This window comes from Sciurus vulgaris (assembly GCF_902686455.1).
Source record: "Sciurus vulgaris genome assembly, chromosome: 8".
NCBI lineage: Eukaryota > Metazoa > Chordata > Mammalia > Rodentia > Sciuridae > Sciurus > Sciurus vulgaris.
Genome location: NC_136468.1, coordinates 140931059 through 140957556, shown reverse-complemented (window position 1 = coordinate 140957556; position 26498 = coordinate 140931059). Strand labels below are relative to the sequence as shown.

At 48.3% G+C, this 26498-nt stretch overlaps 1 protein-coding gene across 4 annotated transcripts; it reads right to left on the bottom strand.

The window, feature by feature from the left end:
- Positions 1–1972: 1972 nt before the first annotated feature.
- Positions 1973–26433, bottom strand: SPRING1 (SREBF pathway regulator in golgi 1). 4 transcript variants are annotated; one of them, XM_079152470.1, is made up of 5 exons: positions 26154–26404; positions 15424–15580; positions 11978–12129; positions 11532–11645; positions 2379–2598 (listed from the first exon to the last, which is right to left on the bottom strand). In XM_079152470.1, exons 1-5 carry the CDS (start codon positions 26262–26264, stop codon positions 2515–2517), a joined length of 618 nt encoding a protein of 205 aa, XP_079008596.1. In that variant the 5' UTR covers positions 26265–26404; the 3' UTR covers positions 2379–2514. The 4 variants fall into 4 exon arrangements, with proteins under 4 accessions (XP_079008595.1, XP_079008596.1, XP_079008598.1 ...); XM_079152472.1 differs by lacking the exon at positions 15424–15580 and having other exon boundaries at positions 26154–26433; XM_079152469.1 differs by lacking the exons at positions 11532–11645; positions 11978–12129 and having other exon boundaries at positions 1973–2598.
- Positions 26434–26498: the final 65 nt, after the last annotated feature.

Sequence of the window (26498 nt, the reverse complement as noted above, 5' to 3'; positions counted from 1 at the left end):
TCCAGTCACCAGCGTGGCTCGCAAGTAGCGCTGGGGAAATACTGGAACGGCCCTTTGCCGAAAATACTCCACGTTCAATAGTTGTTTTCCCTCAACTAAAGGTGTTTTCTCCTTTCTGGGATCTTTTCCTAAACTGCCAACACGTATCACATGCTTTGCTAGGCTCTGGACACACACACCAAGACAAGGTCGCTGATCTGAGAAGCCCTTGATCAAACAAACCACAAGCAGAGAAAGAGCACAGCGGGCTGGCCGGCGGCTGGGCCAGCCGGGTGCCCAGGCTGTGGCTGCATCGTGCAGTCGGCTCTAAGTTTCCAAAATGGCACATGCACCCGATTGATTTTTAAATACAAAAAACACACTTCTCGGCCACATGAAAATGACCACTCCCTCCTCCTGGCCCAGCAACTGGAAGCCACGAGACAGACAGTACACTTGTTTGGGGCTGGAGCCAGCAGGCATGGTGGGAGGCACACTGGGCCAGAACCAGAGAGGAAGCTCCTGCTGGGGTCATCATGAAGTCAGTGGGGACTTGAGGTCCCTGCACCTGGGCTTCCTCACCTCTGAAGTGCAAACACAGCCTGGTTTGATGGCCAGGCTGCAGGGCCTGTGTGAAGGCAGACACAGAAGAGGTGCCGTTTCAGTGCAGAGCTGGCGGGGACCAGCAGCGGGCATGGGCCGGCCTCTGAGGCAAGCGTCACAGCACTCCAGAGCAGACTGAGTGCGAAGGAGGGCTGCCAGCCCGACCCAGGAAGACTGGCACTGGGACTCTACCCTGAGCTGCCAAAAGGCTCGGGGTAGAAGGCTCAGGCAGCCAGGTTCCTTCGAGCTTGCTTCAGCACCCTGCAAACCGAGGACGGGGGACCCCACAGCAGACAGAACAGACCCGTGGAAGCTGACACTCGAGACCGGCTTATAGCTCACCCTCCAAGAAAACTTACTGAGGAGTACGAATACTTAGGGAAGGTGAGGTAAGAGGGACAGCGGGCGAGTTTAAAGAATGACTGCTATGTGCTGCAGAAACTTCTAGAAGGCAAAATGGCCCAAAGAAACCCTCCACTGGGGAAAAACAGTTGTTCAAAGCAGATCATAAAATGTGCACCCTGCTCCCAGGTCAACCTTAATGATGGAAAAAAAAAAGAAAAAAGACCTTGCCCGACCTGGGGTTAGTGAAGTGGTCGGGAACAGGTGTGTGCCACGTACCTCCTGAAGTCACGGGCAGTGTACCCAAGGGTGTGAGGCCTTGATCTTAAGACCAAATGCTCCAGGCCTTGAGTCAGAGACTCGGTGGTACCATGAAAAATGCACAGCACTTTAAGCACACAGATGCAGGACACACCAGCCACCTGTGTGTGACACTGTCAACTGAGAACCAAACACCTCCCCCTGAGGGCGCATGTAAGAAACCCACATTACATGCTACCGTCACCCTTCACTAGAGAGAACGAATCGAGAATCAAACGTAGAAAAGAAACTCTCACAGCACTCCCACAGAAGGGTGGGTTTTCTTTTCTTCTTCAAAAATCATCAGAAAACTGAACCTTCATACCTGTTACACTTCCAAAGCCGAAAGCAATAAAGAAGACAGCCCGCTGTCTGCACAGGCATTTAGCAAGGGCCTCAGCACAGGGCTTCTGAGACAGGAAGGGGAGGAGGCCCGCCTGGTGCCACAACCGAGCAGACCCGTCATTTCAACAGAGGTGCAGGAAGGGAGGAGGACTGCCTCTGGGACACCCCGTTAGGACTCCGGCTGAAACAGTCCTAAGGCAGGCAGCCCATGGAAGCCACAGAACAGGGCCTGGGACAGAGGGTCCACTACCGGCAGCTCTGCCCAAAATCAGAAGGCAGCAGTGTCTCTGAGTGTTTAGATCATCTTAAATGCCAGGATGTGGCTACTGAGTTGGATTTGAGACCTACCCTGGAAGATGTCAAACCCAAAAAACCCAAAACAACTCCTTAGAGAGAAGATCCACACTGTGTGAGACAAGCCACTTTATCTGGGTGAAGGGATGACTTAACTCGTGAAACTCTAGGACACAAGAACAACAAAAAATAATTCCCTTGAATATACTTGACTAGACTGGTAAGGCATTTTCCTACATAAAACATTATGTGTTTCCCACTATTCCAAAGGAATCTAATAAATAATTATACAGGGACGATCCCAGGTCCAAGTGGAAGTGAACAGCGGCACCTGAGGAACCAAGGCCAGGCACCTGCGTGGCGCTGAGCTGTCCCCCAGGAAGGCCCTCACTCCCAGTTCAGCCTGAGGTCTTCCCTGCTGGGCCCAGCCCCAGGCTCCAGTCCCTTCTAGAAGAGCTCCTCCAGGTGCAGCCCAGGTGGCGGGTGGAGCCCAGGTGGTGGGCGGAGCCGGGGGACAGCACAGGAAGTGGTCGCAGTCAAGGCATCCCCAGGCCACCTGTCGCCCTGCACTGAACTGGCTGGGACACTTCAGCCTGGCTCCGGGCGGCGCGTCCTCCGGCAGCGTCTGGGCGTCCAGGCCGTGGCGGTCTGTCAGGCAGGGAAGAGCTCGGGCGGGCTCTCTCCATAGCAGTACTTGGCCACCGGGTCCCGGTAGGTGTTCTCGTGCTGCACACTCTGTTGGCAAAGGGGGACAGGAGCAGGGTGAGAGGCAGAGCCGGAGCAGCGGGCAGCCAGCAGGCCCTCCCAGCAGAAGGCTGGCCCAGTCCATCTCCAGGGTGACTGGAGGCTTCCCGGACCCTCTGAAGAAGGAAGGACGCTTGGCACCGAATGCCAACAAGGAGCATGAAGAAGGACACGTCATTTCCACGTGATGGTATCTTCCTGTCTACCAGAGAGCTTTTTTAATAGCGTGAGCAACTACTTTTGCTCAAACTCTCAAAAAGATTAAACTCCAGGTGGTGTTTACCCCTGACCCTGTACTTCAAAGAAACTCAGTTCCCAGGAAGGAACCCCGCAGAGAGACTAAGGGAGGCACTTCAGAATCACCTTCAGGAAGTGTGTGCACCTAATCCCGTGGTGCATGTGCCAAAGCCCACGACACCACACAGCCTCCTCTGGCTGGTGCACAGCAAGTGTTGAGAACAGGGTGACATCTGTGCAGCCATCTTGGGTAAACAGACCATTTCGTGATCTGGCCTGTAAAACCCCCCACAGGGAAGGGGCACTCAAACACTAAGGAGTAAAGAACTGTCTTAATCACCAGGATGCTGCAATATAGGACAAACAGGACGTGCTCGGCCCCAGAGCTTCGCATAAGTTCACCCCTCCCTCCTCCCTTCTTCCTCTAGGACCAGTTCAGCTCTGGCGGGACCCAATGAGATTCAAATAGACAGGCGGGACCCAACCAAAAGGGGACAAATGTTTAGCTGTTCAAATGTTAACCAATAATGCACAGGTCCTTGTGTGTGAATGCTTGAAAATCCCTTAAGTAGAGTGCTTTCTCACCCCTCGGGCCGCTCCCCACTCAGCCATTGTAGTGGTCTGAGAGGCTGGTTGCGGTCCAAGCTCTAGTTTGCAAAAAAACCTCCTGTGTGTCTTGCATCACCGTGTGTGCACTCTGACTCCCTGGGGATCAGTGGATATTGTACCCTAACAGTGTGACTTTGAGCCTCATCCCTGGTGGCTGATTTTTCAGCACTTTGTTTTCATACAAGCAACCTGAGGTTCTGGCTGGTCTAGAGTTCACTACGGGAGCTGAAGAAATAGCTCCTTTTGGAGAGCGCTCGCCTAGCATGCCCAAGGACCGCGGTTCAAATCCCCGGCCACTCAAATGAGAAAAAAAAAATAAATAGCTAGAGTTCACTAAGTAGCCAAAGACAAAAGCAACTAGTGTTAATCCAATTTAACAGACAAAACAAAGAGACAAACCTGCTCTTTGTTGGGATACTGTTATCAAAACAAACTGAATGGCAACTGGGAAATCTCCATCTATAACAAAAAGACAAACTCAAAAAGTGGAGTGGCTTTGCAACAGTGGTCCCCTCCAGCTTCTGAATTCAGCCCTCCTTGCTCTGAGGCTTGTTTTTAAAGGGACATGGTTTTTTTCCCCTCTCTTCTCCCTCTCCCTGTCCCTAAGGACTCGGGAGACTATCTTCTCTTCCCCATCCTAGGCCTAGTTATCTGTCCTTGGGCACACACCCAGCACACGAAGATCTAAGAAGTGACTATCTCCCAAATTAACAAGTGGATTTCAACACACACCAGGGCACCGAGGACCCCACCCCACCGCATCAGGGCTCCCCTGGAATGCAGCCTTTGAGTCCTCTTTAAAAAACCCTCTGTTCCCCCGATGGGCAGACTCAGCCTCTGGGGCAAGAGTCCCCTGTGCTTCTCCTTTGCAAGCAAAGCATATGAACCTTCTTTCTCCTGTTTCTCAAAACTGTATCCTCCTTATTAAATTGGCATTCGGGATGCGGACTGAGCTTCAGTAGCAGCTTCACAAAGGCTGGAAATAACTCCTGGGTTTTATCAGGAAAGGACAGAAAGTGCTTGGCCTCTCCGAGCATTTCTCAGAACAAGAGCGAATGTGAATCGAGCAAGTTCTGCGCCCCGCCTTCCTCCTGATTTCTTTAAGGTCCACGCAGGCAGAAAGCTCCTCAGGCAAAACAAGCCATCAGGAGCTCCTTAATGCTTTCAAATGCCCTTTCTACCTGGAACACGTACCAAGGATACTGGATGCTCTCAGAGCAGACCAGAGACATAAAAAGGGACATAAAATCAAAGAGTGGACACAGAAACCTGGCGAAGGGGACAAGAGTCCCAGAGCATGACGAATGAGCCTGTGACCTCAGATGAAGCCAGTGAAATCTTGGAGACACCGTGAACGGAAGGCAGGGGTGCGCTGCGCAGTGAACACACCTGGAGATTCACAGAGAGCGCTACACCGCCAACCTCAAAGCTGAGAGCAGACTGACAGAGAGGCGAAGGCCTTTCAGACCCCCCGGTGACAGACGCACTGCGTGTGAGAAACAAAGTCCTGCTGTTCAGCTTTAGATGTAGTGACCTGGAGGTAGGACAGCAGGATGGAGAGTGGCAAGCAGGTAACAGAGGGTGAGACTTCACAGCCTCTGCCAACAGCAGCCAGAAGGAAGGGGCCCACCTCCCCTGACCAACAGAGATACACCAAACTTGCCAAAAGGCACTCAGCACAGGGGACTTCCCACCACAAGGGAACAAAGGAGGTGGGACTCATTCCTCCAAAGAACCCACAGGAGCAGGCAGAGCCCAGAGGACACTCAGAAGACTGTGCACATAGCACTCAGCCATGAGGAACGAGGGGAGGGGATAAACACCAGCCACCAACCTGGGCCCGACCAGCGGCGTGGATCTTGCGAGGCCATCCTGAAAGCAAAGCCTCTCGGGCCGTTCCTTGGACTTGGACCGGCGAGCGTGTTTCTTACTATGTGGGGGCTCGTCCGGGATCGCCATCCTGCCCACGCCTGCTAGGAGCGGAACCCGGTGGAGGGGGATGTGTCCCACTTTGGGTGGCCTGCTCTGCTCAGATGTGACCCCCACCCCACCCAGCGGCCACAGAAAGACCTGAGACTATTCTGCAGGGCAGCAGAAGCAACGCTGGGAGCAAAGAAGGGCCGGCGGCTTCCTGGGCTAAGGTAGGAAACTGGCCTTGGTGGCTGGAATTTTTGGGGATCCAGTGTGTGCGACTAATGTAACAGTGGTCCCCTTCGCCTCTGAACGTAGCTCTGAGGCTTCTTTCTAAAAGAGACATGCTTTCCTTTTCCTCTTCTCCCTCTCCCACTCCCTTACCTGGGGCTGGGGAACAAGATTGCCCTGAGCTACCTGAGCTCCACAGGAAGGAGGCATCTGCCAGAGATCTAGCAAGTGAACATCTCCCAAATTACCAAGTGCCCTGGGACCCCGACGGGGCACACCTGGAATACAGACTGAAGAGCTCCTCTAAAAGCCCCCAGTTCCTCCTGCTGATGGGCAGAATCACAGCCTTTAGGGCAGGAGTCCCCTGTGTTTCTCCTTTGCTAGCAAAGCAATAAAACTTCTTTTTCGTTTTTCTCAAAACCATGTCCTCGTTATTGAATTGGCATCGGGGACAAGGAACAAGCTTTCGGCAACACTAAGACACATCCTGGACATGAAGCGTGTGCAGAGTCCCCATCTGAGGTTCCATTTTCCTGTAACAGAAATGGCCAGCAACTGCTGGCTCAGGGTGTGCAAGAATCCCCAACGAGGGGGACTGAGCCCCTGGGGGGCCCAGGGTGTGCAAGAAATCCTCAATAAGGGGCATAGAGCGCATGCGGGCTGGGAGGCTGAATACACAAGGCGAAACTCAGTTAGAGGAACCTACCGAGAGGGGGGAACGAAGATTCTAGGCCGGGGGAGAGGGAAGTTAAATGGAACGATCCCGTATGTGCGACTCTTCTTTAAGAACTTTTTCCTGAGGATTGACGGTCTCCCACATTCTTTAATATTCTGTTCTGATTGATCTTGTTTTCTAATTGGAGTTTCAGTTTTTCTTTCTGTTTTTATTTGGAGGCCAGTTAATTATTCAAGGGTTAACTCTCAAATACACTAGAAAAGGAAAGAAATCTTCTCCCTGGAAAAGTCCTAAGCAGGGAAGACAAACAGTGACAGGGGGGTGAACGGTCCCGTGGAGGCAGAGTGGCCAGCTGGGCCTCCATTTCGGCGTTCACCATGGCTGACAGAAGGTTCCTTTCCAGGTCTGGTCATACTAAAAAAACCGGGGCAGGCACTATTTTAATTTCTAAGGGGTCAATTTACATTGGTAAGAATGATGTGTCTTTGAAATCACTCATCTACACACTTTTCTAGTGGCCAGCCAATCAAGAAAACATGAGTTTCTATAAAATGTTTAACATATAATTTCCATTACTTCAAGGATTTTTCTTTAGCAGGAATAATTGATATAAAGTATTAACTAGACTTGTCTGATACCTTGGTTTTTGTGGGTAACCTAAGTTAAAAATGAGTAAATTAGATTCAACCTAAGTGGGATAAACACTTATGAATGTATCTGTTAGAGGAGACATCTGATTGATTTGCAAAGTTAAAATACTAAAATATCAACTGGTAAGTTTAAGTTTAAATGTTCTTGACTTCTTAAATTCCAGAAGGCACATATATTTGGGTCTATTAAATATGTTTTTATCTAAGTTGGAAAATGGAAAAACAGTTTTGTTTTGGTACCAGGGATTGAACTCAGGGGCACTCGATCACTGAGCCACCTCCCCAGCCCTAATTTGTATTTTATTTAGAGACAGGGTCTCACTGAGTTGCTTGCTTTTACTGACACTGGCTTTGAACTCATGATCCTCCTGCCTCAGCCTCCCAAGCCAGAAAATCAATTTTAAGGTTGCTTTGCTTCTGGGTCTAAACTAAGAGTACAGTTACTAACAGTTAAAATTCTCATACATGTAATTCTATATAAAAGTTTCAGCTATGTTTTCATTGAAGTATTGTAAATCAATATTTCATCTTATTAAAAAGGACTAATTTGTCTGAATTCAGAAATTTCATAAATTTGTCTAATTTCAGAGTCAACAACTCAAAGAAGGGAGATATAAAAAGTTATAGGTATGGAAATGAATATTTCTGAATGAGAAAGTATTCTGTATGATAAAGTAATATTTTTGTGCTCAGGTCCAGCATGAAAGAGAGAACTACACAAGCCGTACAATGTCTAAGTTGCAAATGGTTTGTGGAAGGTAAATCTCAACAAGTTTGTGCATGGGATTAAGTTGACTATTAGTACAGTCAGTAAAAATCATTTAGAGGATTTTTTAAAGTCAGACTTAAATGCACTGATATGAAACAAAGTTTAAAACATTGATCTTTTCTTATCTATCAGAATTCCTTGTGTCTGTGAGGTTTCATTATTAAAGGAAACTAAGTCTTAAAGGAATTTGTATTTGTGCCTGTTTTACAGTTTTTTAAATGATTACTTTATAGTTAAATAAACACACTGTTATTTTAGGTTATTATAATATAGTACGCTAAATATATGTGACCATATATGCATCTGAAATAAAATGTGTGTCCAAGGCTTACCTAAGTGTTATGTAAGTCTGTAAAATGAAAGTCTATGCAGGTTTACAGGCAAGGGAAGTGATAAGTGCTCTCTTTTATACATCGCATCTGATGTAAAAGGACCACAATGCCTTTAAAAACCTAAATTATATCTGTTTGCTTTGATTAAGTCTATTTCTGATCATTAACACTATTTTCTAAATGTAAAAGAGATTTAAGGCTGGATTAGGTGAGCACTTTACCAAGCTAATGTTCTCCAAACAAAATGTCCGTAGAATAGTCTCCTTCAGATTTATGTCATTTAATATTCTGCAACTGGATAGAGGTAACCCACTATCAATAAGTTATATATAGAATTTTGTGCTAGCTTTTATATTGGGATAGAAATTTAAATGTGTTTTTGTAAGCTAATCAGGAGAACCTAATTTGTTTAAAGGTTAACAATGTGGAACATGAAAGCATTTGTCACTATTTCCACAAAAAGAAAGTTAAAAGCTCTCTTAGTTTCTGTTTTGATTGTAGTGTGTTACCTGATGCTTATATGGACTCAGGAAACAAAACATGAGAACTTTGTAAAATTATCTTTAAGGAAGAGGCAAAGATTAATTTCAGAATAAAACCCTGCTTCACCTAAGGGAAGGAGGCTCTGCCTCTCACCCTACTTCATGTTAGGATGACTCCAAAGAAGGCTTTGAAGGCCCATTTAAAAAAGTAACTGTGGGCAAATGGCAGAAAGATCAATAGAGGGAAAGGAGCAGGGGGTGGAGAGGGGAGGGGACAGGGGGTACTGGGGTCTGAATTAGAACAAGGTGTTCAATGCTTGTATGAGTATGTCAAAGTGGATTCTACTCTCATGTGTCTAAAAAGAACCAATTAAAAAAAAAAAAAGTTGTGTTCGAAAGACAGATTTTTGTCATAGTGATTACTGTGATCTCAAAATAAACAAGGGATATAATACAAGAGTAAAGGTTTGGGTAAAATCTAAAAGGTATATAAGGTTGTAAGAGTTTTTGAAGAAAGTGAAATTTGTAAAGGATCTCATATGTGATTGAGTTGATAAATTTATGGGTCTTTCTGGAGGTAAAATGGATACGAAAGATACATTAGTGTTAGTATAGAAACGGTATCTCTTGGTTCAAAGCTGTTATACCGAGTATGGTTTTGAGCTTGCTGATTTCATTTTGTACTTTCCTAGTGTCCTTGTTGCCTGTTGGTGTTTTGCAGAGGTGCTTCTTCTAATGGAACTGCCTGAGTTAATTAGAGTCAACAAACCATCACCTACAGGACAAGCAGAATACAAGGCTGACTTCCAGTATCAATACTGACCCCAATTCAATGAAAGGGTACCTGTAACATTATAAATGTGGAAATTCACTCCCACTTGAAGGCTGGTGAAACTGGTCTTTTGGATGTTTAAAACCAAGAACACGGACACCAAAGTCAAGGAAGTAAAAGGACCAAGGAAAAAGCAGCCAACATTTTGGCCCTTGCCCTCTAAGGTCAGAAGGACCCAGCGAATGGGGACCCTCTAAGATCACCTGACCGCCTGATTAGAGATCAGGAGGACCCTAGAGAACAGGAAGCCAACCAGTGCACATTCTGACAAGAGGAAGGGCACTGGAGAGGGAATGCCCTGCTGCTTCCAAGGGAAGCCAACTGTGGTCAGCAAGATCCTGATCCATCCTGGCAGGTGGTACAACTGGAAGAGGAAAGCTAAAGAAGCCAAGGGCATCTCACACATTCCTAAAAATGGTCTCTGAGGACTCTCAGCTGACCCTAAGAGAAGTTAAGAACAAGGTCAATTTTGACCAACTTGGTCTTAAACACCTGGCAGGAGGAGAGTATAACCAAAGCACAGTCACACACGGGCATTTAAAAGAAAGACAACTGTCAACTGGATGTATACTTGTGTCAGTACTTCCAAAATTAAGTACAACCGAGAGGTTATAAAGCAAAGGTTTTCATACAAGAGTGCTGATAAATGTCACAAACAGCTCTGTCAGAGTCACGAGTCTGTTCTGAGTCAATTTAAGACTGACAAGTCTTCATAACCTCCTACACAGGCAACTTAATTTGTGTTTCTGGGTTTTTTGTTATTGTTGGTATGATTATTAGCCCTGATTTTTATTGTAAGCTGCTTCATGGGCTCCCCTACTTGGAAAAAGCTACAGAATTCCTGCCATGGAAACTAAAGGCCAATTTCTAAGAAAGTAGATACTGGCCATATCGTCCACTTCAGTCATCTCTCAGACGAAAGGGACTCTTGGCTCAGACGACTCCTCTGGGGTGTGCAGGTTATCACTGCCAGCCTGGTGACTTGGTTTTAGCCAAGTCCGAGAAGAAGACAAGTTCAGACCAGCTGGAAAGGACCTTACCAGGTGCTCCAGATCGCTGGGACAGCTATGTGAACTGCCAAAAAGGGGTGAACCTATTTCCATAGGTGGTTTCCACCTCAAAAAGTGAAGTGGCTAAGATTGGTGACAATACCAAAGAGTACAGGCACAAAAATGAAAATGAGACCAAAAGGTAGAAAAAGTAGAAGGGGGGATTTGTAAGACATAGAAAGTCTGGTGGTTCGTTTTCAGAACACGGTGTTCAGCTTTAGATGTAAAGTGACCTGGAGGTAGGAAGGCAGCTGGCGGGAGAGCAGGATGGAGAGCGACAAGCAGATAACACAGAGGGTGAGACTGCCAACAGCAGCCAGAAGGAAGGGGCCCGCCTCCCCTGACCAACAGAGGTACACCATACTTGCCAAAAGGCACTCAGCACAGGGGACTTCCCATGGGAACAAAGGAGGTGGGACAACTGAAAGACACGCTCCTCCAAAGAACCCACAGGAGCAGGCAGAGCCCAGAGGACACTCAGGAGACTGTGCACATAGCACTCAGCCATGAGGAACGAGGGGAGGGGATAAACACCAGCCACCAACCTGGGCCCTAACCTCCAGGCATGGATCTTGCAAGACCATCGTGAAAGCTTTGCTTTTTGCTGTTCTTGTGTCTCTTGGACAGATGAGCATGTAACACCAACAAAGCACACCAACGCATACCAACGGCCCAACAACTGGCAGGTGTGTCCCCATACCAGACACTCACCTGCCCGTCCTCTTGAATCCTAAAGCAAAACACAACTCTCTCCCAGAACAAATCACTGCTCACTCTAAAGGAGTGGCTGCTGGAAAGGCTAAGTCAAATTTCAGTCAAACACAGAGAGAAAAATAAGAGCTGGATTAGTAAGACTGCACCCGGACTTGAAAAACCACTTTTATGCTTCCATTTAAGAGCAAACATGCCCACCAGATGGGAGACAAGTGAGGTGGCTGGGCCTTGAGCTAAAATAAAGGCTTCACTTGTCCCAACTTGGATGCATCTCCTGCTGACACTGTGAACACCATCATTACTCCAGACAGAGCCTGGCGTGGCTTCCTCTGAACCTCGTCTCCACCATCGCTCCGCCCATGTGCACTTGCTGCTTTTCTCCAGCTGCAGACTCTTCCCCGCCTCCCCCAGCTAGAGATGGTGGCTTCTGACCTGGGAAGAGGTCCTGCACTTAGCCAAGCACAATTCGAAGTGATCTTCCACTGCCATGAAGAGGTTCTGGAATGCCACCGCTGCCCGGTTCAGGAAGCGCTCCAGGAGAAGTTGCTACGGAAACAAAAGTTAGTATCTGTGATGATTCCATACTGAGCCAGCACAGGCCATGGCTCAATAAGAGCCGCTGATACAGAGGGCGGGAGAGAGGGAGCCCAGTCCCTCACTCACTAGAACTCTGATTAGCAACACAACAGCCGTTTCTGTCAGAGTCCCTGGGAACCAGCTCCTTTCTCTGGGGACGAAGCCTGCTGTACAGCAGTGATTTCTGACACCTGCGAAGTTCTTTCTAAGTTCTACCATCAGAAGAACCTCAGAAGAGCCTCGCGATCATATGAAATAAAGGGTGTTGGGTCAGAGGGGCCTGGAACCAGCGGCTCCCATACCTTGTTGGGCTGCAGGCAGCAGGACACACAGTACTCGTAAGCGCCACAGCAGCCATTGGCCAGGCAGCCATCGCAGCAGTACTGCTTCGTGCTGGGGACGCTGACATCGCAGCAGCCGTTCGTCAGCAGATCCTTCCTTTCACAGACGTACCCTGCAAGTCAGAGAGGAGCCTGAGGGTGAGGCCAGCAGTGAGCATGGAGCAGCACCGAGGCACTGCACAAAACATGCGAGACAGAGCGCCTGACCACAGTGGAGCCAGAACGCAGACACATGGCTCGGGCCCGCTTCCTCGCAGAGGGCGTGGGGGAACAGGGACTCCCCATCAGAGCCAGGCTCTACAATGCAATGCCCACTAGCCTGCTGCCCGGCGTTTGATCTGGTCACCATGCCAACACTGCAAGTCCCGCCCACAATTTCCTGTTCGACCTATGCACGCCAATCTTTCATCGGAGCCTCAAGAAAAATGTCCTCTTTTCTTTCTTCTGTTTTGCCCCTATTGCAGTGCTGAGAATACTCTTTATCAGATAAAAATCTGAAAATAGGAAAAACCAAGGCATTCATTCACAAAATATCTTTATAGATTTAAATAGCAAATAAAACACTCTTTACAAACATCTTTTAAGTGCTACCTGTTTATTTAGCAATTTGGAGAATTTTTCAAATGGAAATAGTCATACTTAACCTATATAAAGTGATTTGGGTTATTTACACATGAATATACCAGGGACTCAGCTACCCCTGGCATCAGGGAACGCAGTTCTCCAACGCCCGAGGAAGAGACAACCTCCTCCTGATTCTCTCCCCTCAACTACATGCACCCACCTCCTCCAGCCCAGGCGATGCATGTGTAACATCACCTCCCCCACAGAAACTGATTTATGGTTCAGAGCTGCTACACAGACATTTCTCTACATCCTTCCAGGAGCGGGACACAAAAATGTAAGAACAAGTCCGGGAGGGCCACCCCTTGGCTCTTGAGAAACTCCCAGGTGCATGCTCAGGCCCACAGGTGCGTGCACAGGTCCACAGGTGCAGAGCAGCTGTTCCCAGCATCATTCCACTCACATGCCCCAGCTCCTTGTCCTCAGAGAAAGAGACTTGGTGAAGCAGAGGTTGTTTTCAGAAGCTACACTGGAAAACAAAGCCCGGGCAGAAGCAGGAGGCACCAGTAGAATAAGGACAACAGAAGGGACCAAGGGGGCCCTTACTTAACACTTGAGACACCGCGGCCTCGGGAGAACAGTCCTGGTTACCTGGGAAACTGGAGCCCTCTGTGTTGTGTGACCATGCTACTCTGTCTCCGAGGTTAGGAGAGATGATTTTAATGGCATGGTGAGTGTTTCTGGGATTTTCCCAACTATTCCTACTTATTTTCTTTATAGGGAATTCAAATAACTAATCAGAGTAAGTCAGCACTTTTCTCAAAATTCTGCCCAAAATGATAAACACACAGCGACTCTGTGCCACGAACATAGAAAACACTGTGTGACCGAAACTCCACTTGTCAAAATCACCCTTCTGCCCTTTTCTTCCATACTGCATCAGTATTTCAGGCCTTCTTTCTGTTTCCAGAGCCAACTTCCAACATTAAGCCTGGAATCTTCAGGTCTAATTTCTGGAAAGTTCGTCAATTCTCAAGACCTCTCATCCCATTGTGAATCACACAGCAGATGTTATTCCAACAGGTCCGATGAGATTACAACCTCAAAGTGTGTTGCCACTGCCTGGGAAATTAACTTCCGACCTGGGTAAGCTTGCAATTCTAATTGGCTGCCTTATTTAATAATGTGTTACCCTGGCAATATTCATGGTGGCATCTGCTTGCTGACAGGCACGCGTGCTGCGAGTTGCTTTCTTAAATCCCTTCTCCCATATTCACGGATGTAAAATAAAACCTATGACGCTTGGATTTTCACTGACTGATGAGTTGATTCTTAGAACGGTTTATTTAATGAGTCTGTGAGTCTCTGTCTCACCTACATTAATCAGAAGAAAAGTATTCTTCTGCTAGCTATAATCAAAGAAAATGACAAATTGTGTTTATAACTCAGTGCTAAATTCTAAAGTCAAGGCATAAGATGTCAGGTTTCCTTAGGCTGAAGTAAGCCCTGAACTCTACCACGTCAGGGCATCTGTTCCCAGTCACAGGCCGACCCACTAACCAGCTGCACCGTCTCGTGGCAGTTACCTTCCCTTTGCTCAACTTTACTGTTAAAAAAAAAAAAGTCATTTGCAATATCAGTTTTTTCATTGTGACCTTAGGAGCAGGCTGTCCACGTCCCTAAATGTCGCTCTCCTGCCCCAGGTAGGCAGTTTCCTCTGACCCCTTTCTTCATTTCCAAATAATCTCATCCTTGGTTTCATGACTTTCTTTTTGAGAAAGTTTTATTTTCTATTTTGCCGGGTCTCCAAATGTTTATAAAGCAATAAGGTCTCCCTTTCCCTTGGCCTCGCCATGTGTAGATGAAGATTCTAAGACAGGTGCACCTGTAGCAATTCCAATACTGTCCTGTTCACAAACCATTTATCCTGAGACTCTGAAACAGGGTGAAGGTATGCTTGCAAACAAACAAGAAAACCATGTTATTTACAAACCACTAGTTAAGAAGAAGAAGGAAAAAACCTATGAAGCAATCAGGGAACTCTGAACACCGCCTGGACACCTAACGTTAAGGATAACATGATAGTTTTTCTGATGTGATAATGGCATTGTGCTTAAGATTTATGAAGGTCCTTAGCAATCCTGGGCCGCCTTAGCCCGGGTGCCCCTCCCCTCACCTATAAAATGAGGCTGGCAGTATCTGCCCTCACAGGTCTGCTGCAAAATCAAACAAACAAAAGAGAGTCACTGAAGGAATGCGTGCAGCCCAGTGCCCAGCACGGCAGGAGCTCAGTGGGTGAGGTGCGGGCAGAGTCTGCAGGAGGCAGTGCAGGAGGCTGAGCTCTGGCAGGTATCTAGTCCACTGCCCACGAAGGAACCACCTTTCTTATAGCTTAAAAGGAAGTGAGAAACGCTCCTCTGACCGTTTCCCTCTGAGAGGAACATATTTTGAGTACGATTCATTTGAAATGATCCAGTCAGCCCATCAACGACCACATCTCCTGAGGGTCAACGGTGTGTGGATTTACTCAGGCCACCAAGGAGTTTTAAACTGAGCTCTTTCTTACCCTACAGAGTTCACCAACACGATGAGAAGGAAGGTTGTCAAGAGCCGAAAGATTAGCACCTGATGGACGTAAGATGCTACGTGGAAGCTGCAGACACAGGAACTCTCAGAGGAGTCGGAGCCCTGGAGCAAGCTTCTCTGATATGAACGGACTCCATGAGCAGAGTGTGAAAGACCAAGAAGACAGGAGCTCGCAGGGAAAGGACCGCAGAGGAACGCCTGCTAACACCAGCTCCAGACAGCCCGCCAAGCGCTGTCTCCCCGGAAGCCGGCCTTACCTAGGTCGTCCGTGATGAGGTGCTTCCCTTGAATGGAGTTCCGGCACTGATTGCTTGGCCGGCTGCTATTGCCCAAGTTGAATTGCACCTTCCATGGAATGGGCTGGTCGTGGTCCTGAACCTGGAGAAGATTCCGGTCTCTCACCGCCCTCTCCTCCTACCAAGAGACCATCAATGAGAAGGTTAAAGTATCTTTTCTTGCAATCTCACCAATTTCTCGTAGACTACAGTAAGAGGTAAAAGCAACCTCTGAGCAGGATTATAAAATAAAATTGTAGGAACGAGTGGTAAGTTAGTGCTGTGCCTCAAACTGGCAGGCTTACACACAAGGTCCAGAATGACGTGCACATTAGAAACATGTAGAAGTGCTTTTTTGGAGGTACAAAGTTTTGAACTTTTTATTTCTGATGGTCTGTCATTTAGAATTTTTGTCATATTAGAAAAATGTGGACTAGAACGCAAAACTTGACTACTTTCATTAAAACAGAAAAGGAAACATTTTTTGTGACTGTCATCTCAGGCACAGCAGACACATTTAGAGCACAAGGTCGCTTCCACTGGCAGTTAAGGTATTAGAGACAGTGCGGGAGCTGAGTTAGGGGCCGGACCTAGGGAAGATGAAGTGTGTCATCTCAGGAGTCATCGGTGAAGGAATCCTGAGAATGTGACCCTTACAGCATGTCCACAGCACACCAGAGGGAAGAGCGGCCGGCCGGGGCGAGAGTTCACACCCTGCTCCTACCCCTGGAGCCGTGCTGGGCTAAGAGTCTTCAAAATCATCTTTTCTGTGCCATTAAAAACTGAGGAGGAAGACGCTCGAGTGCCAGAGAACCAGCCGAGCACGAGACAGCCACCTTCTGAACGCTCACCTCACCACTGGAAAACAGGACAGCTGGAAAGACTCTCCCGAAGGCTTTCATGTTCTCTCAACATTCACCATCCGGAGTTGGTGGCTTTTACCGTGAAGACTGATCTGATGCAGGGTGCAGGGGCACGTGGTTGTAATCCCAGCTACTTGAGAAGTGGAGACAGGAGGATCTGTCTCCAAAGTGTTTTTTAAAGGAGCAGGGTTTGCCTGGGATGATGGAGTTAGTGCTAGAGGCTGGCCTAGCACGTGAAAAGCCCTGGGTTCAAACTCCACATCGCAAAGGAAAAAAAGACCTGTCTTGTGTCACTTTTTAAGCAAAAGAGACTAACCTTGAAAATCTGATGGCAAAGCTTATATAGTTTTTTAAAACTGAGAAACATGGTTGCAATTACCAAGATTTCTTTAGGAAAGTAATCTGAGAAGAGTCATTGACATTTTTAAAAATACATACTGACAGGATTTGGCCTAGCAAACCCTTTTCTGAAGGCCATCCTATTGACAACACCAACGTGTAAGGATGCACAGGGTATTTACGACAGCATTGTTTAAAAGGTAGACAAAACCTAGAAGCTCAACAAAGAAACAACTGGGTACAGCACAGCCTTAAAAGCAGGCCTGCGACGGACAGGCGTCTGTCTACAGCAGGTGTGAAACTGACTTGCACATTCAGTTACGTAGAGCTTAAGACAAATTCTCATTCCTGAGTCTGCCTACAGACGAGAAGAGAGCCTCTGCGGTGAGAAGTGGAAATCGGTGTTCTTAAAGTCCCCGATGATCTTAACAGATGGGGTGCAGCCCCCTGGGCAGCTATAGTATAGGAAAAGAAAAAGCAAACTGAGAACAGTGTGCACTGTGTCACCCACTGTATTACGATAACAATTACAACACAGACCTGTAGGTTGGAAAGAACTGAGAAGGGCAGAGAAGGTCTACCACAGACCACTTCCATGGAGGGAGCTTCATGATTATTCAGATTATCTCTGGTCATCTTTGGAATATTGTTATTTTTAGTTTAAGACAAGCTTATTAGCAACAGGAGAAACTAAGTGAAGGGCCTACAGGAGCTAGGTTATCCTTGCAACTTTTCTGTAAAGCAGTCAAATTCCATACCAAAAAGTGTTTTTAAAAATGATATCAACATTAAAGAGAAACTACCCACAATCCCATCACACAAATAAAACCATATCTGTGTCTGCAGATGAACTTCTGGCCTCTGAGCCCAGTTTACTCCACAAATTGGGATGCTTTGCATTCAGTTCTTGACACTAACTGGAGAGGAAAACATTTCCAAGCACCTACACCATCTCGGACACTCTCATTTCCAAGTCTGCGTGATGACCCATCACTGATGGCCGTGACTCAGTAAGCACATCCTCCACAGATCAACACGAGGCCCAGGTTCTGTTATGGGAGATGGCACTCGATAAAATGTGAGGATTTAAAATCTCCGTGGAATGATTTTTAGTAGTAAATGCCATGTGATGTCAAATAACTCCCCCAAAACTTTATCTGCCATGTGTAATTCCACCAGCATTCAAACGACAGCTCATGACCTGACCACAAGCCCACCAGGACCCCTTGTGTTCTTTAATTTACTGTATGTAAAATGGCCTTTCAAGGTGACTTTAATTTCTACTCTGCCTCCCCCACACCCCCGAACACGTGGTTTATTTTAAAAGGAAAAAGTGGCACCAGCCGGCACAAGCTGTCCAAGCACAGTGTGCTCCTCGGGCAGCGGGAGAAGAACAGCTCAGTGCAGGAGTCTTGGGAACTGGGACAAATCACTTAGGTGCGCCCTGCTTAACTACCTGTGAATTCACACCCCGCTGCTCTCGGGGACACACCACTTAACTGCATCATCAAACTATGTGCACATTAAACTGAGCTGCAAATGCCACCCTGGATAAATTAATAGCTATAAAGACTATTAAGCGGCTGGTTGGAGTGCAGTAAACTGGCTCTTAGAACAAGGTTAAAAGTGCCTGTAACACTGTTCCGAAGCCATCCTGTTATTTGTCTCGAAAGAAACAAGAGTTGGTGGCCGAGGGAGCTCAGAAGGGTCTCCGCCCCAGGCTACATTCCTGGCAAATGGGAGCAATTCTCCCAGCGCTTGAACTTGTTTTCAAACATGAATATTCAAGACCCTACCAAAAGAACCGTGTTTGCGAGGCGGAGGGGACACGAGGTCACCAAGTGGCCCTGCTCCCCTTTTGAAGGCGCAGTCTCTCAAGGGGCCTGGGAAGGCACACCATGGACTTTCTTCCTTCGGATGTGGGGTTTTCCTGAACTGTTCCCCCTACCCTATCAGGTGGTCTCAGCTTGAAGCTCTTCACCAAATATGGGTATCTTTTCATTCAAGATTCAAAGGTATGGAATTTCTACAACATACAGAGGCTGCAGGGACAAAGGTGACCAGGTGCTCCAGTCTCCAAGACCTTCTGGGAGCTGCTGGCAAGGAGGTCTGCACCCAATCACTGCCGTGGCCACTGCAGACGCCACGACAGAAGTCCTGGGGCACCAAGGAAAGAGCGGGAACAAAAAGGAACAAAGACCCATGGAACCTTCCTCAGAACTGTGAGCAGCTACAGAATGTCCACGGCTGATGCAGTTGCTCTGCCTTGGATTTTTTAAAATGTGTATTAATAACTGCACTGTGTATGTTTCAGGGGTTGTCAAAAAGGTCAAGCGTGTTCAAGGCCCACGTGGCTAAGAAAGCACTAAAACCTAAGGCGCTGCTGCCATTGAGAGATTTGCTGAAGGTCTTGAAACGGGGAAGGATGGAAGCCAAAGGGCTCCCCACATGTCTAGTATTTGGGAGATGCACCCAATAATGAAAAATTACAGTTATAAAAAAAAATAAAGAGCTTTTAAAGATGAAGAAAATGCTTATGTGTTGTACACAAACAGTAGGCTTTAATTACATGCAGAAAAAGTGTGAAAAATGACAGGAAAAAATAAGGAGGGGACCCCTCTGGTTAGTGAGATTACTGGTAACCATGCCCCTCCTCTGTCCTGTGAGGCACTTCACAAACTTTTGGGGTGACCTGCATCTTGATAATCAGTGAAAACCACAAAACAGAAGCCAGACTACCAAGGCAATCTCATGATCCGCTGCACTGCCCTTCGGAGGATGTACAATGGCACCAATTCACACTCAATCGCTTCAAACCCAGGATGTTAATGTATTTTTCAAGGAGTTACGCAAATAGTCCCCTGAATGGTAGGAGCTGCAGCACTGGAGCAAGCAGGTGACACTCCTAAGAGGACCTGAGGACCCTCTGGCCAGCACTGGGTGACTGTGACCTCAGGTCAAAAGCCCTGGAGCCAGGCCTGCCCTGCCCTGTCCTCCTGCGTGTTCTGCTGTGCACACAAATCAGCTTCTCTGAGCGTTCTGCTTACTGTCTTTCCTCCTTCCCCACATGACAGGCACCAGGAGAGCAGACTTCACCTGCTCTGCCCACACTCCATCTCCAACACGCAGCAGCACATGCCTAGAGGCATACAGTGGTGCTCATGAAGATTTTGTTAAAGAACATGCCCAAGTTACCTGGCACCACTTGCCATCCCCAACCCTCTGCCCCAAAGGCATCCCCACCGCCCTCACTGATTTCTCCTGTGTTCCCATCTGTAAAAATTTAAATGATTCCCCAAAGCATTCATTAACATGAAAACCAAAGAAAAGAAGGATCCAAGAAGCAGAAGCTAATAACTATCCTCTGGACCAACGACGCCCTGCGGCATCTGCTGTCTCCAAGCAAAGCTAGGGACTCTGCGGAGCTTCCAAGTTTCCAGGCTTCTTCGCAATTAATGATAAACACCTCCCTGCCCGACCCCGAACTCCAGCTCACCGTGCTGTGCTGCAGATGGAGACCTGGAGAGGTGAGGCCAGGTGAGGGGAGGCAAACTCACCTCCAGGCACATGCTGCAGACTGGCAGCACCAAGAGGAAGCCGTGCCCAGCACCAGGGCAGCACAGGCGAAGGCAGGCAGGGAGCAGCCCAGGCTGGCCAGGGCCGCACTGCTCAAAGTTCTAGTCCTGGACCCTTAATACGCTTGAGAGGATCGCCAAGGACCCCAATATGTGGGCTTCTGTGGATTATGACTGATGGTGTTTACCATATCAAAAACTAATTAAGTTCTTAAGATATTTACATTCCATCAATTGTTAATGCTTTTTAAAATAACAATAATGAACTCATGGCATGTAAGCACATTTTTGTAAAAAAAAAAAAAAAAAAAAAAAGTTTTCAAAGAAACATTAATGAAAGAGGGGCAATGTTTTTATGTTGCTGTGACCTGACCCATGGCTTAAGTGGGGCGCTGGAGTCTTGTCTACCTCCGCATTCAATCTGCTGCAATCTGCAGTCTGGGCTGAAGCACAGGAAGAAGAGCTGCTTGCTTACAGGTGAGGGCTCTCGCAGATGACTGCCATACTTGACACCAATCCTTGACAGTGAAGTCCTATACCAGTTCGTTGGAGAACAGTCACGCAGTCCCTAAAAATGCTCAATACTGGGTTGCCATCTGACCCAGCAATTCCACTCCCAGCTGTGTGCCCAACAGAAATGAAAACATGCCCACACAAAAACCTGCCGATGGATGTTCATAAGAGCACTGTTCATATCAGCCAAAAATACCCCCAGTGATGACTGGGTAAGATGCGACAGATGCTTACGACATCTGGTCAGACAGGAAAATGGAGATTTGATAAATGCCACACATGGATGAGCCCCAAAGACAAGCCCACTGCAAGAAGTCAGTCACAAATGACCCCGTAAGACTCCACTTATAGGAAAGATCCAGAACAGGCAAATCTATAGAAGTAGAAAGTAGATTGGTGATTGTTTAAAGCTGAGAGGGAAGGACAAAAAAGTGAAGGAAACGTCCTAAAATATGCCTGTGCTGGCTTCTCAACTGTGAGTCACTAAACACACTGAGTTGTGCACTTTAATCATATTATACAATTATATGAACATGGATTATATCTCAGTAAAACTGTTGCCAAAAAACAGTTCCGATGATGTGGACTTTGAAACCATGCCTGTGAACTTCTCATGCACTGTTAAAATCCATGCGTCTCTCTTGCACTTCCAACAGATCTTATGCAGATCTTCCAAATGTTGACAACGTTTTCATTACATATCAAAAAGGTCACATATGTCAATGTCACCAGTGACCAAATGGAAGTTCCGTAAGTGTTGGGAAGTTATCAAGCTCAGGATGGCACAAACATGTTTCCCAAAATTCTGATTTTCACTTGAAAGTTTGGATTTCATCTTTGGCAACAAATACCGTCAGCTGTTTTCTGTGCAGTAACAGGCTCACTTTACTTGTTTTCAAGAAAATGTCTATCAAATCCCCAAATCTGAATAACTACAGTGTAGTGCTCGGTGTTCAGGTGAAAACGGTGTTCCCTGAGAAAAAGGAACCAGTGCAGCATCGCAGCTCAGTTGCCGAGGGCCATTCCTCAGACAGCCAGGCTTCAGCCCGCTGGGGACAGCTGGGTGAGCCGTCTTCCATCTCATCACTGGAAAGACAGGCACTGACAGAGCAGGACGGGCCAGGGGCTGGCAAGGCTAATCGTGCTTATGGCTTCACCCTCGGGTGAAAGAAGGCTTTTGGTACAGGTGTGACAGCAAAGAATGCCGTGGCTGCGGGACAAGCCGGGGCCACTGCTTTACCCAGGGCTGAGGCACCAGGTCCCCCCACCATTACTTCTGCACCAGCAGTTCGAGGGTCACCGGGGAAGAAAGCACACATGAGGGCTCTTTTGAAAATGATTCTGGCCACGCAGACCCCTGAAAGTGTCTCGGGACCCCTCTGGGGTTGACAGACCACGTTCTGGAAGCTGCTGGACCGGGTTACTCCAAATCTGAACCTCAGTGGCTGAACAGGATGGATTATTTCTTGCTCATGGTACAAGCCCCATACAGTGCGCTGGGGTCTCTGCTCCCCCTTGCTTCTCGGGCAGCAGGGCCCCCGCCCAGCATGCAGGCTCCCCACTCACTGCCACGTGGCCGCTCCTACCTTCAAGAGGGCGGGAGAGCAGGGCCCACCTGTGCGCAGAGGAGGCCGACCTCTGCCCTGTGAACACCCCTGCTGTCTAGCGCAGGAAACAGGATGTGACATAAGGAGTGAGTCACCTGGAGGAAGGCTATCACCCACAATCTACAGGTGCACATCAGCTCAGACCCCTCCAGACTGAGTGTTGCCAGCAGATCTACTGCTAACAAATCTGGTTTTTCAAAAGAAGCCAGAAGAAAAGATTAATTTGAAATTTCATATATTCTAAATCCCATTTTTAAAAACCACTGTGCAAATACTGCCCATTATAGCTGTTTTGTCAGTCACAATGTTATTAATGAAGAACATGAGCTTGAAAATCAGGCAGACCTGCCTGAGATTCCACCTTACACCTTCACAAAAGAATAATCCCCAACCACAGAGAAGTCCCACAAAGTGGAAAGAAAGACACCCACAAGTAAAGTGGTCAAAGGAGAAGCCAAATAGGGAGGGGAACTGTTGGATTACCAGTATGATGTTTAACTTTTCCAAAAGTAAGCGGAATTTAAGGCGAAGTAACAATCTACACAAAAATAAATTCCAAAAGAAATAAGATTTAAACACGAAAAACAATGCAGATAAAAGATGTAAACTAGCCACTCTTAGCAAAGGCAGCTTACATAGCCTGAGGTATATGAAGATATCTTCCTCATATCAACACACAAACAAAAACGTGAGCACTGTCTCTCAAGCGTCGACCTGTTGCAGGAGAAAGGCAGTCGGCGCGCTGCTGGAGAAGGTGAGGGGAAAGCAGCGCTCGCTCGGATTCATCGAGAGTACACGTCCTGTAACCAGACAGCACCACCCTGTGCACTACCTTCCACGGCCGGTACTACTGGGGCAGAAGCAAGGTGCAGCAGCGTCTGACAGGCCACCAGGGCCAGCTTCGTGAGCAGCTGATCCATGCAGTCCTACGGCACTAGCAACTGGACACTTTCCCCCAAAAACCCTATGTTAAAGTATTCGTCCCCAAAGTGATACGGGAGGTGACGTCCATATTATAGGGGTGGGGCCTCTGGGAGGTCATTAGACTCCATGAGATAATGAGGTCATGAAGGTGAAGCGCCTGTGACGGGATTGATGCCCTTGGAGGGGGCTGAAGGGACCAGATCGCCCCCACCATGCAAGGGTAAACCAGAAAGGGGGTTCCCACCAGACATGACTGCGTCCACACAGGGTGGAGGCCTCAGACTTCCCAGCCTCCAGGATAAGCGAGACGCCCAGGTTCTCCCCAGACCCCATCATGCTGGAGCAAGCCCTATCTTTAGTCCAAAGCCCTCTTTACAGAATTCAGTCACCCAGTCGGGGAAAGGACCTATCACAGCGATGGACAACACAAGCAGTCGACAGATCAGTGCTTCTTGTATTTTGGGGAATTAGACCCCAAAAATTTGCAAGGTGAAAATTCTACCAAGTTACAGGGGCTCCAGTAATGCCTTTACTCCCACCCTGCCCACTTGTCACAGGTCACATGCAAGAAACAAAGACACTGTAATAAAAATAAATAAGTGAAGAGGATACACTGAGGTACTTAGATTTTATAGGGAAGGAAGAGACAAGACAAAAAAATCAGGAGTGCCAGCTTGAGAAAAAGCAAACAGCACCCCAAGTACAAAAGCCACCCCAAGTGCACAGACACTTTTTGGGGGGAAGGCGGGGGGGGTAGTACCAGGGATTGAACTCAGGAGAACTCAGTCACGCATCCACATCCCCAGCCCTATTTTGTACTTTATTTAGAGACAGGGTCTCACTGAGTTGTTTAGCACCTCACTTTGCTGAGGCTGGCTTTGAACCTGTGATCCTCCTGCCTCCCGAGCCACTGGGATGACAGACATGCGCAACCACAACTGGCTACAAAGACGCTTGTTTGTTCAACCAGTATTTGAAGTGCCTGGTAGTATTTGAGGGGCTGAAGGGTCTCTGAACAAGACACATGAGGTCCTTATTCTTCAAGAAATACCTTCAAAAACGATGAGTGAGGCAAGACAGATAAACAAGTAAATGAACAAGAATGTTCAGTTGGGGAGTCCTACCATAAGAAAATAAAGCTTATGGACGAGGAATCCTGGTTCAGCAGGTATGGCCAGAGTAACCACATATGGACAGTTAGTCTGACCTGAAATGACAGAAAAGATTCAAACACACAGACCCCCAAATGGAATCTGGGGTTTTACCCGAGGGTAACAGGGGCACACAGAATTACACATAGGAGAGTAACACAACCTGATCCTCTTAAAGATCATCACCCCTGCTGCTGGGTAGAGGAGTGATCACGAGACAAGAAAGGAAGCAGAGACCCGCTGGGCTACTGCAGAGGTCCAGGCAAAAGATGACAGACGCTTGACCAAGGGCGGCAACAGTGACAACCAAGAGAAATGAAGAGACCGGGACACATGGCAGAGGCAGAGCCAACACTCTGGATTTAGGGAATGTCAGGAAAGAATGAGGCATCTGTGGCTTGGACCACCTGGTGAACAGTAATGCCCTTTAGTGAGAATGGGAAGACTGGGGGGGGGGGGGGGGGTTGGACAAGTCCTGGCACAGGAGTGTAAGAGTTCTGCTTTGGCCAAGTATGACGAGGAAGAGCTGTCAAGTGGAACGGCTGCTGCCAGGGGCTCGAAAAAAGAGGGAATGGGGTGTTACTGTTTACTAGCACCATTTTTTACATGATGAAGAGAATTATGGGGATGGATAGTGGCAATGGCTGCACATTACAAAGACATTTACTACTCCTGAACTGGATGCTTAAAAATGGTTACAAAAATGAAATTTACGATTATCACAGAACTTTTTTGGGGAAAAAAAAAAAAGATATCAAGTAGGCAATCACCCAGAAGAATCTGGGGTTTTCTGGACAGGTCTAGGCTGGAGTTATACACTGGGAAATCAGCATACAGCTGGTAAACAATGGTGCCAGAGATCACCTGGGTCAGGTAAAGAGGAAGCCAGGGGACTGAGTCCTGGCACCCAACACTCACAGGCCCACCATTCTGAGAAGAAGCAACACACATGACTGGAGAAGTGTCCAGAGGTACCAGAAAACACAAGTTACAGAAGCCCAGCTGTTCACGATCAGCACACTTCCTGGCCAACAAGAGACTTGCAACTCTTCTCTGTTCGTCTAAAGGGGGAGGTGGATACAATTCCCTATCTTCCTTTCCCGAACTTGACCTTTGAGAGTGTAAAGGCAGGCTCTTAACGACATCAGGACAACTGGGAAACCAAGGACAGTCCCCGGTACACCCTGAGATATGCTCAGCCACCCTTTAAACTCAAGCGCTCAAGCTGGACATCTAAACTAAAGAAAAACCAAAAGAAGGGGAATGAAAAGAAAACTCCACCCAACCAAGTTGTGCACCCAAAGAAGTTCCGTCGAGTCACCCAGGTGGCCTCGGCACGCAACCCCGACTCGACAAATTTGAACAGAGCAGGCACGCCAGCGCTGGCTCGGCGCCCGACCACTGCCGGGCCCAGCCACCTCCACCCCTCCGAGTCCCGGTTACCCCGGCCGTGAGGCGGGGACGCCCACCTCTCCCTGCACCGCCAGGAGAGAGGAAAGGCACGCCCCCCGCAGGCCTGGATTGGCAGGTGAGGAGGAGCACCGAGCGCCAATAAAGGGCAGGAGCGCAGCTGGAGGGCCCAGCGCGGTGAGTTCGAGTCCCTGCGCTGCCCCGGCCCAGCAAGACCTTTCCGCCCCACGCCCCCGCGGAACAGGCAGGACCCTTGACCCGCCCGGGGACACGGGGCAGGAACGCCCACCTCTCCCGACCCTGGGACGCAGAAGTCGGGCGGCCACTGACCTGCTTGAAGGTGCTGCTGAGGAAGTAGACCAGCGAGAGCCCGAAGACCAGGGCGAGCACCCACCGCTTCCGCAGGAGCCGGCGCCACACCATGGCCGCCAGGTTCACCATCCCGGCGGGGACGCGGGGCGCGGCGGCCGGGGAGCGGGGCAAGGCAGGCCCGGGGACCCGGCGGCATGGCCCCTACGCGCCGGGCAGCCTGACCACTCGCTGCAACCCCGGCCCCGCGGTCCGCGGCCCAGCCAGCTCCCGGCAGCCGGCGCGCGTCGCACCACGTGACCTCGCCGCGGGCCCCGCCCCCGCCCCGCTTGCGTCACCGGTCGGCCCCCTCAAAGCCGCCTCGCC

Excerpts from the sequence above, each read along its gene's own strand:
- SPRING1 (XM_079152469.1), bottom strand. The coding sequence starts at position 26,264 with ATGGTGAACCTGGCGGCCATGGTGTGGCGCCGGCTCCTGCGGAAGCGG. Across the intron at positions 15,581-26,153 it reads TCAGCAGCACCTTCAAGCAG|GAGGAGAGGGCGGTGAGAGA; the intron begins GTCAGTGGCCGC and ends GTCTCTTGGTAG. Across the intron at positions 2,599-15,423 it reads CCTCATCACGGACGACCTAG|AGTGTGCAGCACGAGAACAC; the intron begins GTAAGGCCGGCT and ends CTTTGCCAACAG.